General features: G+C 45.8%; 1 protein-coding gene and 1 pseudogene across 1 annotated transcript; one reads left to right on the forward strand and one right to left on the reverse strand.

The window, feature by feature from the left end:
* Positions 1-4,891: 4,891 nt before the first annotated feature.
* LOC103639081 (uncharacterized) lies at positions 4,892-9,664 on the reverse strand (annotated as a pseudogene).
* A 3,662-nt stretch (positions 9,665-13,326) lies between these two features.
* Positions 13,327-17,974, forward strand: LOC542144 (salt-induced MAP kinase 1). The gene is made up of 7 exons (NM_001111769.2): positions 13,327-13,747; positions 13,983-14,112; positions 14,863-15,000; positions 15,337-15,669; positions 16,237-16,420; positions 16,497-16,678; positions 17,595-17,974. The coding sequence occupies exons 1-6, from the start codon at positions 13,587-13,589 to the stop codon at positions 16,667-16,669; spliced, it is 1,119 nt and encodes a 372-aa protein (NP_001105239.2). The 5' UTR covers positions 13,327-13,586; the 3' UTR covers positions 16,670-16,678; positions 17,595-17,974.
* The last annotated feature ends 313 nt before the right edge of the window (positions 17,975-18,287 follow it).

Below are 18,287 nucleotides of genomic sequence, written 5' to 3' on the forward strand. Positions count from 1 at the left end.
CGCCGATGATGGGGTCGACGACGAGCGGGTATTTCCCCGGGCTCGGCACGTGGTCGGGGTGATCAGCTTGGTCGAAGGTGATGGGCTTGTCGGACCAGTCTAGGTAGACTGGCGCCGCCACCTTCACCGAGCAGACCTCCCGGCGCTCTTGCTTGCGATGCCGAGCCGAGGCATTCGCCGCATGCCCTCCGTAGATCATGAAGCAGTCGCGGACCTCGGGGAACTCTCCTGCTTGGTGGTCTTCCTTTTTGTCGTCGTCGCGGGCCCTGCCACCCTCTGCGGGTGGCCCGGCCTTGTGGAAGTGGCGCCGAAGCATGACGCACTCCTCGAGGGTGTGCTTGACGGGCCCCTGATGGTAGGGGCACGGCTCCTTGAGCATCTTGTCGAAGAGGTTAGCACCTCCGGGGGGCTTCCGAGGGTTCTTGTACTCGGCGGCGGCGACAAGGTCCGCATCGGCGGCGTCGCGTTTCGCTTGCGACTTCTTCTTGCCTTTCTTCTTGGCGCCGCGCGGAGTAGACGCCTCGGGAGCCTCTTCCGACGGGCGGCCCTGGGGCTGCTTGTCCTTTCGGAAGATGGCCTCGACCGCCTCCTGGCCAGAGGCGAACTTGGTGGCGATGTCCATCAGCTCGCTCGCCTTGGTGGGGGTCTTGCGACCCAACTTGCTCACCAGGTCGTGGCAGGTGGTGCCGGCGAGGAACGCGCCGATGACATCTGAGTCGGTGATGTTGGGCAGCTCGGTGCGCTGCTTCGAGAATCGCCGGATGTAGTCCCGAAGAGACTCTCCCGGCTGTTGCCGGCAGCTCCGGAGGTCCCAGGAGTTCCCGGGGCACACGTACGTGCCCTGGAAATTGCCGGCGAAGGCTTGGACCAAATCATCCCAGTTGGAGATCTGCCCCGGAGGCAGGTGCTCCAACCAGGCACGAGCAGTATCGGAGAGGAACAGGGGGAGGTTGCGGATGATGAGGTTGTTGTCGTCCGTTCCACCCAGTTGGCAGGCCAGGCGGTAGTCTGCGAGCCACAGTTCCGGTCTCGTTTCCCCCGAGTACTTTGTGATAGTAGCCGGGGGTCGGAAACGGGTCGGGAACGGTGCCCGCCGGATGGCCCGGCTGAAGGCCTGCGGACCGGGTGGTTCGGGCGAGGGACTCCGATCCTCCCCGCTGTCGCAGCGTCCCGCACGCCTGGGCTGGTAGCCTCGGCGCACCCTTTCGTCGAGGTGAGCCCGACGGTCGCGACGATGGTGCTCGTTGCCGAGGTGGCCCGGGGCCGCAGGCGCGGTGTTGCGCGTGCGCCCGGTGTAGACCGAGGCTTCTCGCATGAATCGGGAAGTCGCGGCATGAGGTTCCGAGGGGTATCCCTGCCTTCGGGAGGCAGAGCTCTCGGGCCGCAGCGCCTTCCAGGAGATTCTTGAGCTCTCCCTGGATTCGCCGACCCTCGGTGGTTGATGGCTCCGGCATCGCGCGGAGGAGCATCGCTGCGGCTGCCAGGTTCTAACCGACCCCGCTGGATGCGGGTGGTGGCCTGACCCTGACGTCGTTGGCGACGCGGTGCTGGAAACCCTGGGGCAGGTGACGTATTTCTCCGGCCGGGGGTTGGCCCGCCCATACCTGCCCGACGTCCCGGCGGATCGACTCGAGCGCTCCCGCTCCCTCGTCGAGCCTGGCCTGCGCCCCGCGGACTTGCTCGAGCTGTGGGTCGTGACCCCCCGCCGGAACGGGGACCACAGCTAGCTTTCGCGGGATGTCGGCGCGAGGCACCGGCCTAGGGAGATCACCGTCCTCCGGCATACCGAGATGGTTGCCTTCGGAGGGATCCCCTAGCTCGATGTGGAAACATTCGCGGCTCGGGCCGCAGTCCTTGTCGTCAAGGCTGCGGCTACCGTCGGAACAGTCGGAGAGGCAGTAGTCACATGCGGTCATAAAGTCCCGCATGGCACTGGGGTTGCCAAATCCAGAGAAATCCCAACAGATGCTGGGATCGTCATCTTCCTCGGACCCAGAGGGCCCGTAGGTCGAGACGTCCGTCAATCGGTCCCAAGGCGACCGCATACGAAACCCCAGAGGGGTTGCACTCGCCTCAACGAGAGCGCCCGCCAAAGCGAGGTCGCTAGGCGGGTTGAGGCCGAGTCGAAATAACGTAGGATGGGAATCAGTCAGTACCTTTTGATCGACGAGGAGCGACATAGTCACGTCGGGGGCTGATTGCGTCATCGTCTTAGGTACGAGGGCGACGTCCTGCAGGCCCTCCGCGAGCGCGCTGGCGTCGTCCGTTTGCTCGGGATTGGCGTGTCGCGGGGGGACGGCGCTCGCCTTCGTCTCAAACGCGAGGTCGACGCCCGACGCGCCCCCCGTTGGTGCGCTGGGGACGTCGATTCGCTCGACAGCCGACGAAGCGCGGCCTCCTGCTTGGCCTTGGTTGCCCCGCCTCCTCCTCCGTTGGCGGGGGAGAGGACGGGGCGAGCTCGAATGTCGTTCTTCCACCACGCGGGGAAGATGTCGTCGATTCCGCCGCCGACGGGCGGGTTGTCGGCCGCCATTGTCGTTGTCGCGCGGCGGTGGAAGGAGTATCATGTCGTAGCTGCCGTCGAGGGACATGAACTCAAGACTCCCGAAATGGAGCACCGTCCCGGGTTGGAGAGGTTGTTGGAGACTGCCCATCTGGAGCTTGACGGGAAACTGCTCGTCAACACGCAGCAGGCCCCTACCTGGCGCGCCAACTGTCGGCGTCTCGAGACCGGGGGGTCCCTAAGCCGACGAGTGAGTGTGCCGCGTGCCCCAGCCCAGATGGGTCAAGCGCGTGGGCGAGCGCGAAGGGGGGAAGCGAGGTGGCCGGAGACGGGCGTGAGAGAGGTGGAAATCCCGCGGCCTTCGTGTTCGTCCCGCGCCCAGGTCGGGTGCGCTTGCAGTAGGGGGTTACAAGCGTCCACGCGGGTGAGGGAAGCGAGTGGCCCCAAGAGAGCACCCGCCCCGTCCTCGTCCCCGCGCGGCCAACCTTCTCTAAGAAGGCCCTGGTCCTTCCCTTTATAGGCGTAAGGAGAGGATCCAGGTGTACAATGGGGGTGTAGCAGAGTGCTACGTGTCTAGCGGGGGAGAGCTAGCGCCCTAAGTACATGCCAATGTGGCAGCCGGAGAGATCTTGGCACCCAGCTGGTGTGGAGTCGTGGCTGTCGGAGGAGCAACGGAGCCTGGCAGAGGGACAGCTGTCGGAGCGGTTGGGTCCTTGCTGACGTCCCCCTGCTTCCGTAAGGGAGCTGAGAGCCGCCGTCGTCACGGGGCTAGCGGGGCGCCATCATTGCCTATCTGGCGGAGCTAGCCAGATGGGACACCGGTCTTGTTCTCTGCGGCCCGAGTCGGCTCGGGGTAGGGTGATGATGGCGCTTCCTGTTGACGTGGCTGGTCTGTGCCCTAGGTTGGGCGACGTGGAGGCTCCTCCGAAGCCGGGGTCGAGTCTGTCTTCCATGGCCGAGGCCGAGCCCGAGCTCCTGGGTCGGGCGAGGCGGAGGTCGTTCGGCAGAGGCCAGGGCGGAGTCCGAGCCCTGGGGTCGGGCGAAGCGGAGTTCGTCGTCTTCTGGGGCTTAGCCCGAGTCCGAGCCCTGGGTCGGGCGGAGCGGAGTTCGTCGTCTTCTGGGGCTTAGCCTGAGTCCGAGCCCTGGGTCGGGCGGAGCAGAGTTCGCCGTCTTCCGGGGCTTAGCCCGAGTCCGAGCCCTGGGTCGGGCGGAGCGGAGTTCGCCGTCTTCCGGGGCTTAGCCCGAGTCCGAGCCCTGGGTCGGGCGGAGCGGAGTTCGCCGTCTTCCGGGGCTTAGCTCGAGTCCGAGCTCTAGGTCGGGCGGAGCGGAGTTCGCCGTCTTTCGGGGCTGAACCCGAGTCCGAGCCCTGGGTCGGGCGAAGCGGAGTTCGCCGTCTTCCGGGGCTTAGCCCGAGTCCGAGCCCTGGGTCGGGCGGAGCGGAGTTCGCCGTCTTCTGGGGCTGAGCCCGAGTCCGAGCCCTGGGTCGGGCGGAGCTTCCTATGGCGCCTTTGGCAGGGCCTGGCTTCCTTTGCGTTAAATGCTCCTGCGACTCGGTCGGTCGGCGCGGCGATTTAGTCAGGGTTGCTTCTTAGCGAAGACAAGGCCTCGGGTGAGCCGGAGATGTGTCTGCCGTTAAAAAAAAAGGGGGGCCTCGGGCGAGACGGAAACCCCTCGGGGTCGGCTGCCCTTGCCCGAGGCTAGGCTCGGGCGAGGCGTGATCGAGTCGCTCGTATGGACTGATCCCTGACTTAATCGCACCCATCAGGCCTCTGCAGCTTTATGCTGATGGGGGTTACCAGCTGAGAATTAGGCGTCTTGAGGGTACCCCTAATTATGGTCCCCGACAGATAGAAAACGTCATAAAATTAAACATGCGAATTACATGGCATGACTGAGATCTTACGTGGCATCTATGCTTATAACAATTTTATTCGTCACAAAATATTTGGTCGTAAGCCAATTTGTTTCACTACTTTTTTGTATTTTTATTTTTTAATATAGTAGCCCAGCGCATAGACATTGCATCCATTTTATTGTACCCTATTTTTTGCCTTTTTTATTTTCAAATCTGTAACCAACCCTTGTTAACAGGCGCAGAAATTGTAGTGCCCTGGTGGAACTAGCGTTGGGTTGCACCAGCCAATTTGTTTCACAAATCACAATGTACTATAAGCAAAATCCATTGTAATTAAACAAATAATAAATGACCATCAAATATACTTAGCAACATATTATCATAGATATCGTTTATCAAAAACCAAATCCTTCAAAATTTTCAATACTAGCATCATGTTTTATCATCAGCTTCACGTAGAGTGCCGAGGACAGTACCAAAAGAACATAGCAAAATTAAAAAATGCCATGTTTTCATTACACTAGCTACAAAGGATAGTACCAAAAGAAAAATAAAATAAGGGTCATATAGTAGCAAAGGGTCACACAAAAATGAATCGACCAACTACTTATTGAGGCTAAAGAGACGACGAAGGAGAGCATTGGTCTCATCTGCTCCTTTTTGCAGATCATTAATCTTTTCTAACTCCTTATCCCTTGCTTGTTCTGATTCTTCTACCTTCTTCTTGAGGGCATCTAACTGAGCTCTAACTTCTAAAGTATTTTGCTTCTCTGATTCAAGTTCTGCCTCAAGGTCTGCCACACGTGTAGGATCACCACCATTGCCGCTTTTCTTTGTGGCAGGTACAAGACCAATATTTTGAAGAAATTTTGATGAAGCCAACACTTGAGCAACTGCTTCTATAGGGGTCTTGGATTCTTTCCCTTCTACTCCATGTCCACCCACAAGTGATTCCATTGTGTCCTATGAATGAGGAGGTTTAAAAATAAGACAAGAGGTGATAAAATGAAACCAAAACAAGCAATAGCATATCAAAATGCATAAGTCATCTCTATTATACAAGTAGCACATCATCTCCTTTATACAAGTAGCAATGTAGCATTCTACCTAGTATATGTCATCTCTATTATACAAGTCATGTTCCTATAAGTAGAATTGGTCAAGTGTTCTCTATTATAAAAGTAGCAATGCTAGTTGTATAATACAGGGAAGTGTTCGCTATTATACAAGTCATCTCTATTATACAAGTAGCATTGTTCCTCACCTATCAAAATGCACAAGTACCATTGTCATCTCTATTGTACAAGTCATCTCTATTGTTTTGTTGCTCTCTATTATACAAGTAGCATATCATTTATATTATACAGGTAGCGTACCAAAATGCATTGTCATTTCTGAGCCAACAAAGTTACTTAAATTTTTATTTAGAACACTAAACTAATTCAGAAGAGAACAGTATGCATGGATAGATGTTTGATTTAGCTGAACAGAACAACACACAAGGATAGATGAACAAAATAAATGTTTGATTCAGCTGAACAGAACAACACACTTGGATAGATGAACATAATAGATGTTTGATCAAAACAGAACAGAAAAGTTCCTTAATAAGATGTACCTAGAACAGAATAGAGCAGAACAAATGTTTGATTTGGAATAGAACAATTCCTTAATTCAGAACAGAACAGTACCCAAAACAGTATGCATGGTCCAAGAGTGATGCTTCTATATAGATACAATGTTATACAGAAAAAGGAGCAATCATGATTTTGTACGGTTATTTGAAATCAATGAACAACACTACAACAACATTATCTGAAATCAATAAATAAAACTATAGTTGAAAAGGGAGCATTCACTTACAATTGCTTCCTTTACAGGCTCAGCAAAACCAGTCTTGCTGCTACAATGGCACTCTTTAAAAAGATCAATCGCAGTTGGTGGTGCATCTCCATATTTGGCTTGCTTCTAAAGTACATGCAAACAATTTCTAAATGTAAGCTTGGAACATAATGATAAGTGATGAACACACATTATTTATGTATAATACCATGGAATGCAAATGTGCAATGTAACTCCGAGATCCTGTCTTTTGCTGGAACCGAACTTTGCCACGAATCACTTTGTTGTTCTCACACTTGTCCTATACAACCATTTTGTAAAATAGGAAACATACATTAAAGTGGAGACAAAAGTACAAAGTCAAAAGTAGATATTCATAGTATCTAACACTTTATCCTCTGAGAAAACATTTTGTTGAGTATACTTAAGAAAAACAATAGTATCCGACACTTTATCCTCTAAAGTAGATATTATAATCAAAACTTGAATCTAAATCTTTTGATTTAAGTACAGACCACAACTGGAAATAGATCATAGCATAGGGTAGTTTCTATCTAATTTCATGTTGACATTAGTAGAGAACACGAATTGCAGCTTGTAACTCTATACCTTGTGCTTTGGGGTAGACCACATATTCACTAGTTGCATCCATTGCTCATCTGTCATAGTACCCAATGGTGATGTTGTTCTCACTTTGTCAGCAGCCACACCATTAAAGTAAGCTTTTTTGAGCTTATATATCATTTGTCGCTACACACACCTCATCACATCAGCACATGCAAATCTGACATCTTTGTTTTTGGTGTCGACGGCAAATTGACCCTAGTAAAGAGCAAGCATATTAGAATAGAGTAATTCAGTGTCCAATGAAGGTAATGTGCCATTTGGAACAGAGGAAACATATGCAGTTCTTGTAGCCAAATTTCTTAGTTCTTTAATAATAGAATAGAATCTGATAGAATGGTCTCATCAAGAAGTGAACGACAATACTCAACATTAGTCATATAAGAGGCTATTATACCTTTTAGTAATATCAGTAAAGCAATGTATGAGATCAAGTGCACCTGCTATCTATATGCTAACTTAACTAAGAGCTGCAGCCTTGTTGAAAACAAGAGGCATGATCTACAGTGCATCACCAAAATAGAGGTCCAACAATCCTGCACGAGCACAGAGAAGGCATGTTCTACAATGCAGGGTCTATAGCTTTGCAGCGCAAAAATGGAAGCAACAGCACTAGTTGGCACATGCTTTCGTTCATGTAGTTTAATAATTTGTTCACATGTAGCAACACTTGCATTTGTTTGAGTCCTAAAATACTTGCATTCAGCTATGCAGTGTGATTATTGTATAGTTGAGAGATTATACTAACTCCAATTTCCTCTAGCATGCTCTAGCAACAAACTCCTCAATTATCTCCAACATCTAGAGTCCAACATATAGCAGATTTCAGAATACCCCCTCCTGCATTTAGTACCACATAATTTATTTAGTGTTCAGATTCAACTCACTTTGTGGACTGAAGCATACCAATCGATGTGCTCTACAACACAACTAGACGCTGTTTAGACAATTTACAGAAATAGGGCACACAAACCAGCGCAAACAATATATGTACCACAAACACAATGAAAGAGGAACCAAGACATGTTGTAGGAAGGAAGACTATTTACTTACACCGATTCTTCCGACGAAGTCTTCTAAATAGGACTTGTCATTCTTGTAATCCTTCCAGTGCGTTAGGATCGATATATGTTGCCTAAGTGAAATTCCTCCTTCCGATGCAAGCATTGCAGCTTGCATAGGAACCTCTGGACGTCTTTTGCCTTCAGAGATGACCAATGGGATCTTTGTATTTAAGCCTCGGCTTATCCGTTCCAATTGCCTGCCCATACTTTTCCCCCTTATCCATTTATCCATCATGGCATCTGTTTGACCTGAAAATAATGAACATTTTCACCCAATTAGTGCAGATTATAATCAATTTAATGCAAATTTCTATAACATATTTGTTGTATAATGGATCACTATTTTCTTGCCTTCATCACAGATCTGAATCTCATCATCATGTTGTGCAGGACAATTGGCAGATATCAATGCCTGCTCTTCTGTATTTGTAGTTGAACCACGTACATCTTTCTCTGATGAGGATTGTTCCTTTGTCTTTTGCCTAGTTACTCTACCAACTTGGTCTTCTGCATTAGGTGCTAGCACTCTCTTGGATCCTTTTGTTCCTCCAGAACCAGTAGACATGTTAGTGTTCCTCCTTTCATAGTTGTAAGGTACATCCTGCATGGCCTCGTATGCATAATAAAAGAATTAAACCCAAATTGATCTTACTGCACATTGAGCACAAATAAGTAATAACACCAAAGGGGTACAAGAAGAAATCTAAGTACCTTATCAGACACATGATGACCATTGTCCTCACTATGATCAGGTTCATACAATGGATCAAAGTCTTCTTGAGTGTGATAGAGTTCTTCCTTGTATTACTTGATCGAATAAGTGATGTTAATCCAGTTATACCAAGGCTGCTCAACATTTTGTTGTTCCTCATCACCTTTAAAGCCCTCTCCTTTTCATACTCAGTAATTGGTTCTTCTAAACAAACATTAAATAGACAAAATATGAGTGTTCTCCTGTTAACTAGGGCATGCCTGCTGAACGCAACAAAATATGAGTGTTGCAGCAAGTGAACTAATTGCTGCAAGTCCTGTTAACTAATTGTAGCAAGTGAATAGGACACAACTACTGAACTAATTGCAGCAAGTAAACTAATTGGAATTCTGTTGAACTAGATAAAATATCGGAATTCTACTCTCTGAACCCTCTTCCCTTCCCACCGTGCTAACAACATGACGATTGGTGGAACATAGTAGGAAACAGTTGTAAAGTAACTATTGGTGCTCAGTACAGAATATATAATGGGCCTGCGTGCAGCAGCCACACGCTGTTTGTACTGCATGGTTGTGTGTTAACTGCATTTCGATCATCAGAGAACCCTTGCAAAGTTTGATCGGTGAATGTTAATGGTAGCCTTGACTGGTGAAATTGTAATGACGACTTGAATGATTATGATCGGTCATTTCTTTGCCATCGATTGTTTATAGTAATTTATGAACTGCTATGCAACTATCTGAATTGTTCTGTTATTATTATGAACCTGAAAATTGCTTTTATGGTTACTAGTCCTATTCTGAATTTTTTTATGCAACCATATGCACAAGCATGCCTCTACATCGCATGGTAATTCAAAAGCCCGATCATGCTCTGGTACAATGGTAAAAAAAACTTGCGACCAACAAATACTAATGTTTAAGCCATAAAAATGAGAATAGAGGGAACTGATCTGATTACCTAAAATGTCTCTACAGCAAAACAATAAACGCGTGAAGAACTTGAAGTCACTTACCACCAATGTCTGTGCGTGTCCTTGCCCCAGCCATCCTTCCAGGGGGCATCTTGATCACGACTAGGCAGCGACGAGCAGACGCCGAGGTGGATAGATGGGTGACGATGCCGAGGTGGATGGATGAGACAACAGCGCTGAGGCAATTGGATGCGGCGGCGGCGATGCGAGGAGGACGGTCGTGGGCTCGTGGCGTAGTGGCTGGGAACGAACGCCGAGGCAAATGGATGGATGACAGCGCCGAGGCGGATGGGGACGACGGTGCCGAGGCAGTTGGATTTTGCGGCGGCGCCGGGGCGAGGAGGACGGTCGTCAGGTCGTGGCCTCGTGGTGGGAAGGAATGGATTAGTTTAGGGTCATGGTATATACAAATTTCTGTAATTTTGGCAGGCAGGGGTTCGGCGGGATTTTTTGGCGGGCATAAAAATTTAGAGGCTATTTAACAATTATTAAACTGTAGACTCGTATTTAATAAACTCTCTGATATGTATTATGAAATGTGAATTCTGTGATGCACACACGTGTTCTGAAAATCTGAGTTGCACAGAAATATGTTCTGAAATATGAGTTGCACAGAAGGTGTTCACAAGCACATAAAAATGAGTTCACTTCTAAAAGTTCTGAAATGTGTGTGTTCAATGATATATTTGCAAAGGCACATGTGGTCTCGATGATACAATTGCAGAAGGGTAAACAGGTACCTTGCAAGCTTCATTTGCAGAAAAAAGTACCTAGCAAGCTTCATTTGCAGAAACAAGTATCCAACAAGTTTCAATTGCAGAAACTAGTACCCAGATTGTTTAGACCATATACTGATTGTAAAATGATTGTACAGACCATATGAAATACAAATAACAGTTGAGTTAAAAAATGCTTCATGAATGAAATAAAATAGATTGTTTCATGCCTGAACGGACTAAATTCATGCTATTGTCCAACAAACATGTGTTTTACAAGGTAGCATTTTAAGTTTTCAGTTTCACAGCCTGCGTGAAAGCAGTCCTGCGTGGAATGGAATTGGAGATTATCAACTGCGTGGTGTCGAACGAACACCAGAACATACAGAGTTTGTTTGGAGACTAAACCCGTAATACACGTTATAACACTTTGGTGTCCTTATTTATCACATACTGTTGATCAGCCTAGTGGTAATAGCAAGTTTTCCTGAGCCAAGACGTTGGGAGTTTGATTCCTTTTATAATGGGTACTATTTGTACTTTTTTCTCATTTAAACATTTTGATTTTTTTAGAGAATTTTCCCCCTCGAATTTGTAGTATAGTATGGCCGTCAGTTAAAAATCATAGCCAATTTTCAACATATATATTGATTTTTATTAATAACTACAACAAATATTTTAAACCATTAATTATTTGTAACATTTATGACGATATAGAATTTTCACATAGTTATGATGTTTATTGCTAGTATCTTGTGACAACAAGATGTTCGTTACGTTATGGCGATTGACTAATGTTGTGACGTTTTCTCAATGCTATTAGTGATGCTTGCATAAATTCATCATAAAGTTGTCTTGCCACAAAAAAATATCATAAAACAAAATAGCCAATGACGAAAATCTTCATTGTCATGGGGTATTCGTCATAAAAGGCTACATGTGTTGTAGTGTGCTCTTGCTCGCCGTTACCCACAAGCAAAAGCATAGCCAGTGGCGGATCCAGGATTGATCCAAGAGGAGGGCTACTAAGCTAAAGCTATAAAATTTTTTAAACTAAACACTACTTGAGTTACTTGAACATTACTTGAGTTAATTGCTACCCTCTTCTGATAAACCCAAATTGCATGTGTTTCCACAATTACAACAACCTAACGGATCACTCTATCCCATAGATGTCGTACTCTCGATCCCAGGAGCATGTCTGATGATCTAATTTCGAATTAAAGTAGGACACCCTAGAACTAAAGGCCTACTCCAACTCCAAATGTGATTGTAAAGAAAATGAGCCTATTCGAAAAACCCACACCAGAAGGCTCGCTAATTGAAGCATGCAAGGAAGGGGAAACAACACGAATCGATGGGTTTCCTGCATCCACACAAACATACGAACTCGCCCTTGATCCTCTTCGTCTCGAGGGAAGAAAGTAAAAAAATATACGGACCTGCACAGCGAGGGCGAGCGCTCACGAGGCCACGACCGGAGACGGCGAGCGAAGACGGCGAGATGGCGAGCGCCCACGACCGGAGGCGGGCCTGCGGGGCCAGCGCACACGAGTCCACAACCAGAGAGGGCGAGAGGCGGAGACGACGAGGCCCCAAGACGGCGAGCCGGCGAGCGGCGGCTGGACGGACGCGGGGACGCGGCTGCCTGCTGGACTGAGGAGCGGACGTGAACGTGACCTATTTTTTGGAGACGATATGGGCCTATTCGTTTGAGTTAGTGGACTGCAGCCCCGGACGTAGATCCGTCCCTGAGCATAGCGATGGTGTCATGTGAGGCTGATGAAGAGAGGGAGCTAAACAAGAAGAATGGGTTAAATTTAATTTGAACACCGCATTGGTGCATGACTGTATATATGTCACGTTATGTTTAAAGTTAAGATGTATAAATCTATGATGAATAAATTTAAAAGTTTATGACCTAGAAAATTTTAATAGTCGTGAGCTTAATTGAAATTCTTACATAGATAACATCGTAGATGATAATGTTTGACACTGTTTATAGAGTATAGTTTAAAGTAGAGAATGCGATAGCGATGGCCTCACATTGATCAGGGCGCATGCAAGCTCGTGATTTCATATTACTTCGGATTTCGGCCAGACGAGCTTTCACACAGATCGTCCTATATATGATGGATCCACACCATCTTCATGCCTTGACATCGACCGTGGAAGAAACGTGTGGCTCTTAGCAAGGTCAAGAGGTGGTTGAAAGGCACAGCGCCATGCCCCCAAGAGAAGAGAAACCCTCCATGCCAACTGCTTGGGAGTTGGAATTGTCAAGCGCATCGCAGATTGACATTTCTGGCTGCTGATGCTGATCCCATATCATGCTGACGAGTAAACGGGTCAATGCACCGCGTAAGGAAATGAAGGTATTTCTTGCTTTCTGTACGACTGTAAGTTGAATTCCAAACTCTTAGCATGTACTGTACTGTATTATTTTTTCATTGTTTGCTCTGAGAAATAGCTATAGACACCATAACTTGAGAGCTTAATTGGTAGGATCATGCTTCGAACTGATTATTATATAGAGCCCTTTCTATATTTACTTTACAAGCTACAAGTTAAAAAGAGAACCCACTTTTTATTTGCTCCCAGTTCAATCACCATCAGAATTGCTTTACCATATGCTCCTCAATAGAATCGCTTCATCAGCAAAATAATAAGTTCAAGGATAAAACTTAAAACCAGAAAGTAGAGCTCTATTTATACTTGATCATTAGTGAACTAGAATCCTATTCTCTCCCAACCATTTATGTTTCCGTCACTTAATGATGACGCTACACCTAGTACGCAACAAGGTCATGTCACCGGCTACCTCACTGGATCATATGTGGCAGGTTCATGACCACGTATTCCCCCATTTCAAATCATAAGGTATATTCTGATTGTTTAAAACACTTAAATCATTTATTTTATTATATTTTTAAAATAAATTTACATTATTTTGGTTTTTTCTAAGAAAATAAAGTACCTTATAATTCGGAAGAGAAAGCGAGGGGGTAGGAAATACAAATGTACTCCGTAGAATATAATTTTTTTAAATAAAAAAAAACATGAGGTGTTTTCCCCCAAACACCGCTCCACCTCCTTCCTCCTCGTTGCGCTCCGGATCCATCCCCATTCCCCAGTCGCCGCCCAAGTCAAAAGGAGGGAAGCTTCTTCCACTACAGTCCTTGAGGCCGCCCATCAACGACTAGACGCTGGTCAAGCTGCACCAACCCTAGCCCCATAACCCTAGGTCCCTCCTCCACGCCCCCTTCCAGAGAGGCGAGGAAGGAGGCGAAAGGAACCATGGATTCCTCCGGCGGCGGCGGTGGAGCGCAGATCAAGGGTATGGCGACGCACGGGGGCCGCTACGTGCTGTACAACGTGTACGGAAACCTCTTCGAGGTCTCCTCCAAGTACGCCCCACCCATCCGCCCCATCGGTCGCGGCGCCTACGGCATTGTCTGGTGCGTCCCCTCCCCCTCCCCTTCCTTCCCCACTCCCCCCGCTGGTGATGGCAAATCGAGCTGCTGTCTTTGCTCTGCCTACGCGCCGTGGTTGCGCGTGTAGATTTGGTGCGGCTGTGGCGGTTTAGGCAAAGATTTATGGAGAGACGAGTCACTGCCGCAAAGTTTGTCTGCATAGCCCGTAGATGTGCTAATCTTGTACTAAGTAATTTTGGGGGCTGTTCCCTCGTTTCAGCGCGGCTGTCAACTCGCAGTCAGGGGAGGAGGTTGCGATCAAGAAGGTTGGCAATGCGTTCGACAACCACATCGACGCCAAGCGGACGCTCAGGGAAATCAAGCTGCTGCGCCACATGGACCATGAGAACGTACGCACGTGTGATGCTTTTTTTTTACCGGTGCCTCTGGCCATTTCTGGAATTCTGGTTCTGTGATACTTGGATTTGGGGCTTGCTCTTGTTTGTTTCTCCACAATCTCCTAGTTATCGGCATTATGGTTGTGTGTGCTTTAAGTTGTCAACTTGTCATAGGAAGCTTACAGTTGTGGTAGTTCTTTCAACTGTAAAGATCTATGCTGCCAATTCGCTAAAAATAGCTGCAACACGCAGTGCCTTTTGAGTATCAAAGAAGCACAGCTTTACTGCAACACCGGTCGTTATGCAATGTATTGAAATTTCTGTTCTCTGCTTATGTAGAATTTCTATAAATAGGATGGAGGACAGTACTCCCATCTTCACGCTTTCTATAGTTGACATATTAAAGTGAAGTGGGGACATGGGGTTGGATTAGGGATTGCATATGGTTTTGTTTTCAAATTTAATTTATTTCGGAGGAAAAACTTTAGCCTATCTGTACTTTGTTAAATAAGGAATATCCAAAAAGGCCATGGGGTCAGCTCCACATGGTTGGCTGGCACATACACTGACATTTATTTGGCAGGCTTGTACTATTGATTCTCGCCACATTCATTAACATGGCTTAAAGTAGTACTGAGGGTTTGATTTCTTCACAGAATTTGTATGCATGTGTTAGAACCATCAACCATGTTGTACTTCTACTCAGCAATGAAGTTCCTATGATCTAATTTGTCTAATAATGATTTTAACTTGTGGTCACAGATCCTTGCCTTAAAGGATGTAATTCGGCCCCCAACTAGAGAGAACTTTAATGACGTGTACATTGTTACTGAGTTAATGGATACAGATCTCCATCAGATCGTACGCTCAAATCAGCCATTGACTGATGATCATTGCCAGGTCTGTTGCTCCAGCTTGTGCCAAAGTTATGTTATACCAAACAGATTTTTATCCAACTATTCAAGTAAATGATGTTTGTGCCCAATTCAGAAATTGATTATCATGTACTCCCTCCGTCCCAAAATATAATTCGTTTTAGACTAAATATACATTCATTAATTAACCTATTAATGTAGTTTGTATGTATGTCTACATTCATTACATTCGAATGAATGTGGATGGAAAAAAAGTAGGCTACAAAGAACTATATTTTGGTACGGAGGGAGTAATATATTGCTTCACAACAATGATATATTCTATAATCTATATTTCTATGTTCCCCCTTTTTCCTTGCAGTACTTCTTGTATCAGTTGTTACGAGGGCTAAAATATGTGCACTCAGCAAATATATTGCACCGCGATCTGAAGCCGAGCAATTTGTTCCTAAATGCAAATTGTGACCTCAAGATTGCAGACTTTGGGCTTGCAAGGACCACTTCAGAGACAGATCTCATGACAGAGTATGTGGTCACTCGTTGGTACCGGGCACCAGAGCTGCTGTTGAACTGTTCACAGTATACTGCTGCCATTGATGTCTGGTCAGTTGGATGCATACTAGGTGAAATCGTTACTCGTCAACCCCTGTTTCCTGGACGGGATTACATCCAGCAATTAAAATTGATCACTGAGGTAAATTTATTGTAATGGATTGTTTGTGCTAGCATTTCTCATAGTGCAATACAGTGATTAATTTCTCTGTTTCATCCAGAAAACCAAGATATTAGCTACTCGTGTTTATGCCTATATTTCTGTGTCCCCCCTTTATGTTTCTATGTCCCCCTTTATGTATGTTTGAGTAGGAGTTACATATGATTTTAACTAGAAGTCTAATTTGTTTTTAGAAATTGCAATTTGCATTGTTTACACGATCAGAAATCCTAGAAGGATAGTCTTGGTGCAGTGGTGAGAGTTGTCTCACTGAGTCACCATGTCGCACGTGTGGGAGCCTTTGGCATTTGGTCTGCCCTTTTTACAAGATCAGAAATCCAGATTTGACCTTTCAACTGTTTTATATTAACTTCTTGGTTCTATTAACTTTCCTCTCTTTTATTGATATTTTTCACATACATCCTAGTCTATTATTATAGGATGCATTGTTAACTTCTATTAATCTGCACCATTGAGTACCTTTCTCCTTTGTTAAAATGCTACTATAATCTGGGCATTAATTTTAATGAGTTTTTTCTCTTCCAAAAGCTCATAGGCTCTCCAGATGATGCAAGCCTGGGATTTCTTCGAAGTGATAATGCAAAAAGATACATGAAACAACTACCACAGTTTCCAAGACAGGACTTCCGCCTGCGTTTCCGCAACATGTCTCCTGGCGCAGTCGATTTGTTGGAAAGGATGCTTGTGTTTGATCCAAGCAGACGGATTACAGGTACCTGCCTTCATGCAAGTCACTTTATTAGTGGTGGCTTAACTATAAACTCAAAGACCTTTTTTTTCATATGCAGTTGATGAGGCTCTGCATCATCCATACTTGGCTTCACTTCATGAGATCAATGATGAACCTACCTGCCCTGCACCTTTCAGCTTTGATTTTGAGCAACCATCCTTTACAGAAGCGCATATAAAAGAACTCATCTGGAGGGAATCTTTAGCATTTAACCCAGAGCCTCCCTACTAATATCAAAAGGTCTGTATTCTTTTTGTTTGTCACTTGGGAATGGCTTGCCCAACATAACAAATCACCTAAACGAGTATAGTTTGTCTTAACAATCTAGATGAAGGCGGTTTGTCACAGCAATCTAGATACTGCATATCCTTTTATAGATTTCTTATGAAGGCTTTTATGGTATGTACTCAGCTTGACAAATTTAGGTTCCGGAAATTGGTTCTCATTTCAGAACCCTTAGGACAAATACTCATGCATATAGCATTGTAGAAAAATAAAATTTAAAGGGTGTTTGGTTGTTTTAGTCACCCTCCTAAACTTTAGGGACTAAATTTTAGTCCCTAGAAATCCTATTTAAAAGACCTATTTTAGTCACTCCGTTTGATATTTTAGGGACTAAAAGTGACTAAGGGCTTGTTCGGTTAGCTCTCAATCCATGTGGATTGAGTGGGATTGGGTGAGTTTAAATCCCAAGCAAGTCAAATTTCTTCTCAATTTTTTCTAATCTCATCCAATCCATATGTAACGGGATTAACCGAACAAGGCCTAAGGTGGGATGCAAACACCCCCTTAGTCCTACTCTTCTGTCCCAAGTCTAAGTGAAGTAGCTGAAGCTGTTTGGAACCGTGTTTCAGACATGTTTCTCTTGCTAATTCACTAGTTTTGCTTCACCATTTTGACTTTTGAGTGTATATTCTCTTTGATCCACGCCAGCTTCTGGGCTTGTTCGGTTATTTTCGTTCCATGTGGATTGAGTGGGATTGAGATGGATTTTGACTTGTTATGAATTTAACCGACTCAATACCGTTCAATCCACATGGAATCTTGTCTAAACGAACAAATCCTACATGTATGTTATTGTACCAAATCAGTATATTTCTATTCCTGACGTGAGTCCTCTAACCCCACCCCTTTCTGTGGCTTTGTGCGAGCGCAGGATGATGAGTTATCTGCTAGAGGCATATGAAGATCTCTAGGTCCAGCGGACGCAAGAACTTATGTCTGTGTCAGTGTGCGTTGATTATTTACGTGCGGTTTGTTGGGCATACGGGCATGGGTTGGTGCTGCAATTGCAACTCTATTATGGCTTGTGAGAGCAAACAAACGTCTGTATTCATTTTCAGATGCCTGAACCCAGGCTTGTATTATACCGCTTGACTCCATAAATTATTCTTGTGTATCTATGCTTGTAATTTTGCAGACAATTACTTGAACGCCCCTTGTATATCTGAGTTGACATCTCTTTTCTATTGTAACATCTCAAACATAATTTATTGTGATGTTACTAAGGGTCGGATTGGAAGCACCCAGCTTTTAAGAAACCAGTTTATAAAAACTGAGGTGAAATCCGTTTATAAAAACTGAGGTGAAATCCGTTTATAAAAACTGAGGTGGTTCTAAATATACTAGTTTATACCATAGTTTATAGAAATTAGATTCTCGGTATTTTAAAAACCAAAAAGCTAGCCTCACTTAGGCTATGTTTGGAACCACAATTTTTAATAAACTGGTTTATAGAAATTGAGATGGATCCAAACATACCAGTTTATGACTCAGTTTTTAGAAATTATATTATCAGTTTCTTAAAAACCAAGAAATTGGCATTTCGTAGCTAAAAGATACTTTTATG

The sequence above is a fragment of the Zea mays genome, chromosome 9 (assembly GCF_902167145.1).
Source record: "Zea mays cultivar B73 chromosome 9, Zm-B73-REFERENCE-NAM-5.0, whole genome shotgun sequence".
Taxonomy (NCBI): domain Eukaryota; kingdom Viridiplantae; phylum Streptophyta; class Magnoliopsida; order Poales; family Poaceae; genus Zea; species Zea mays.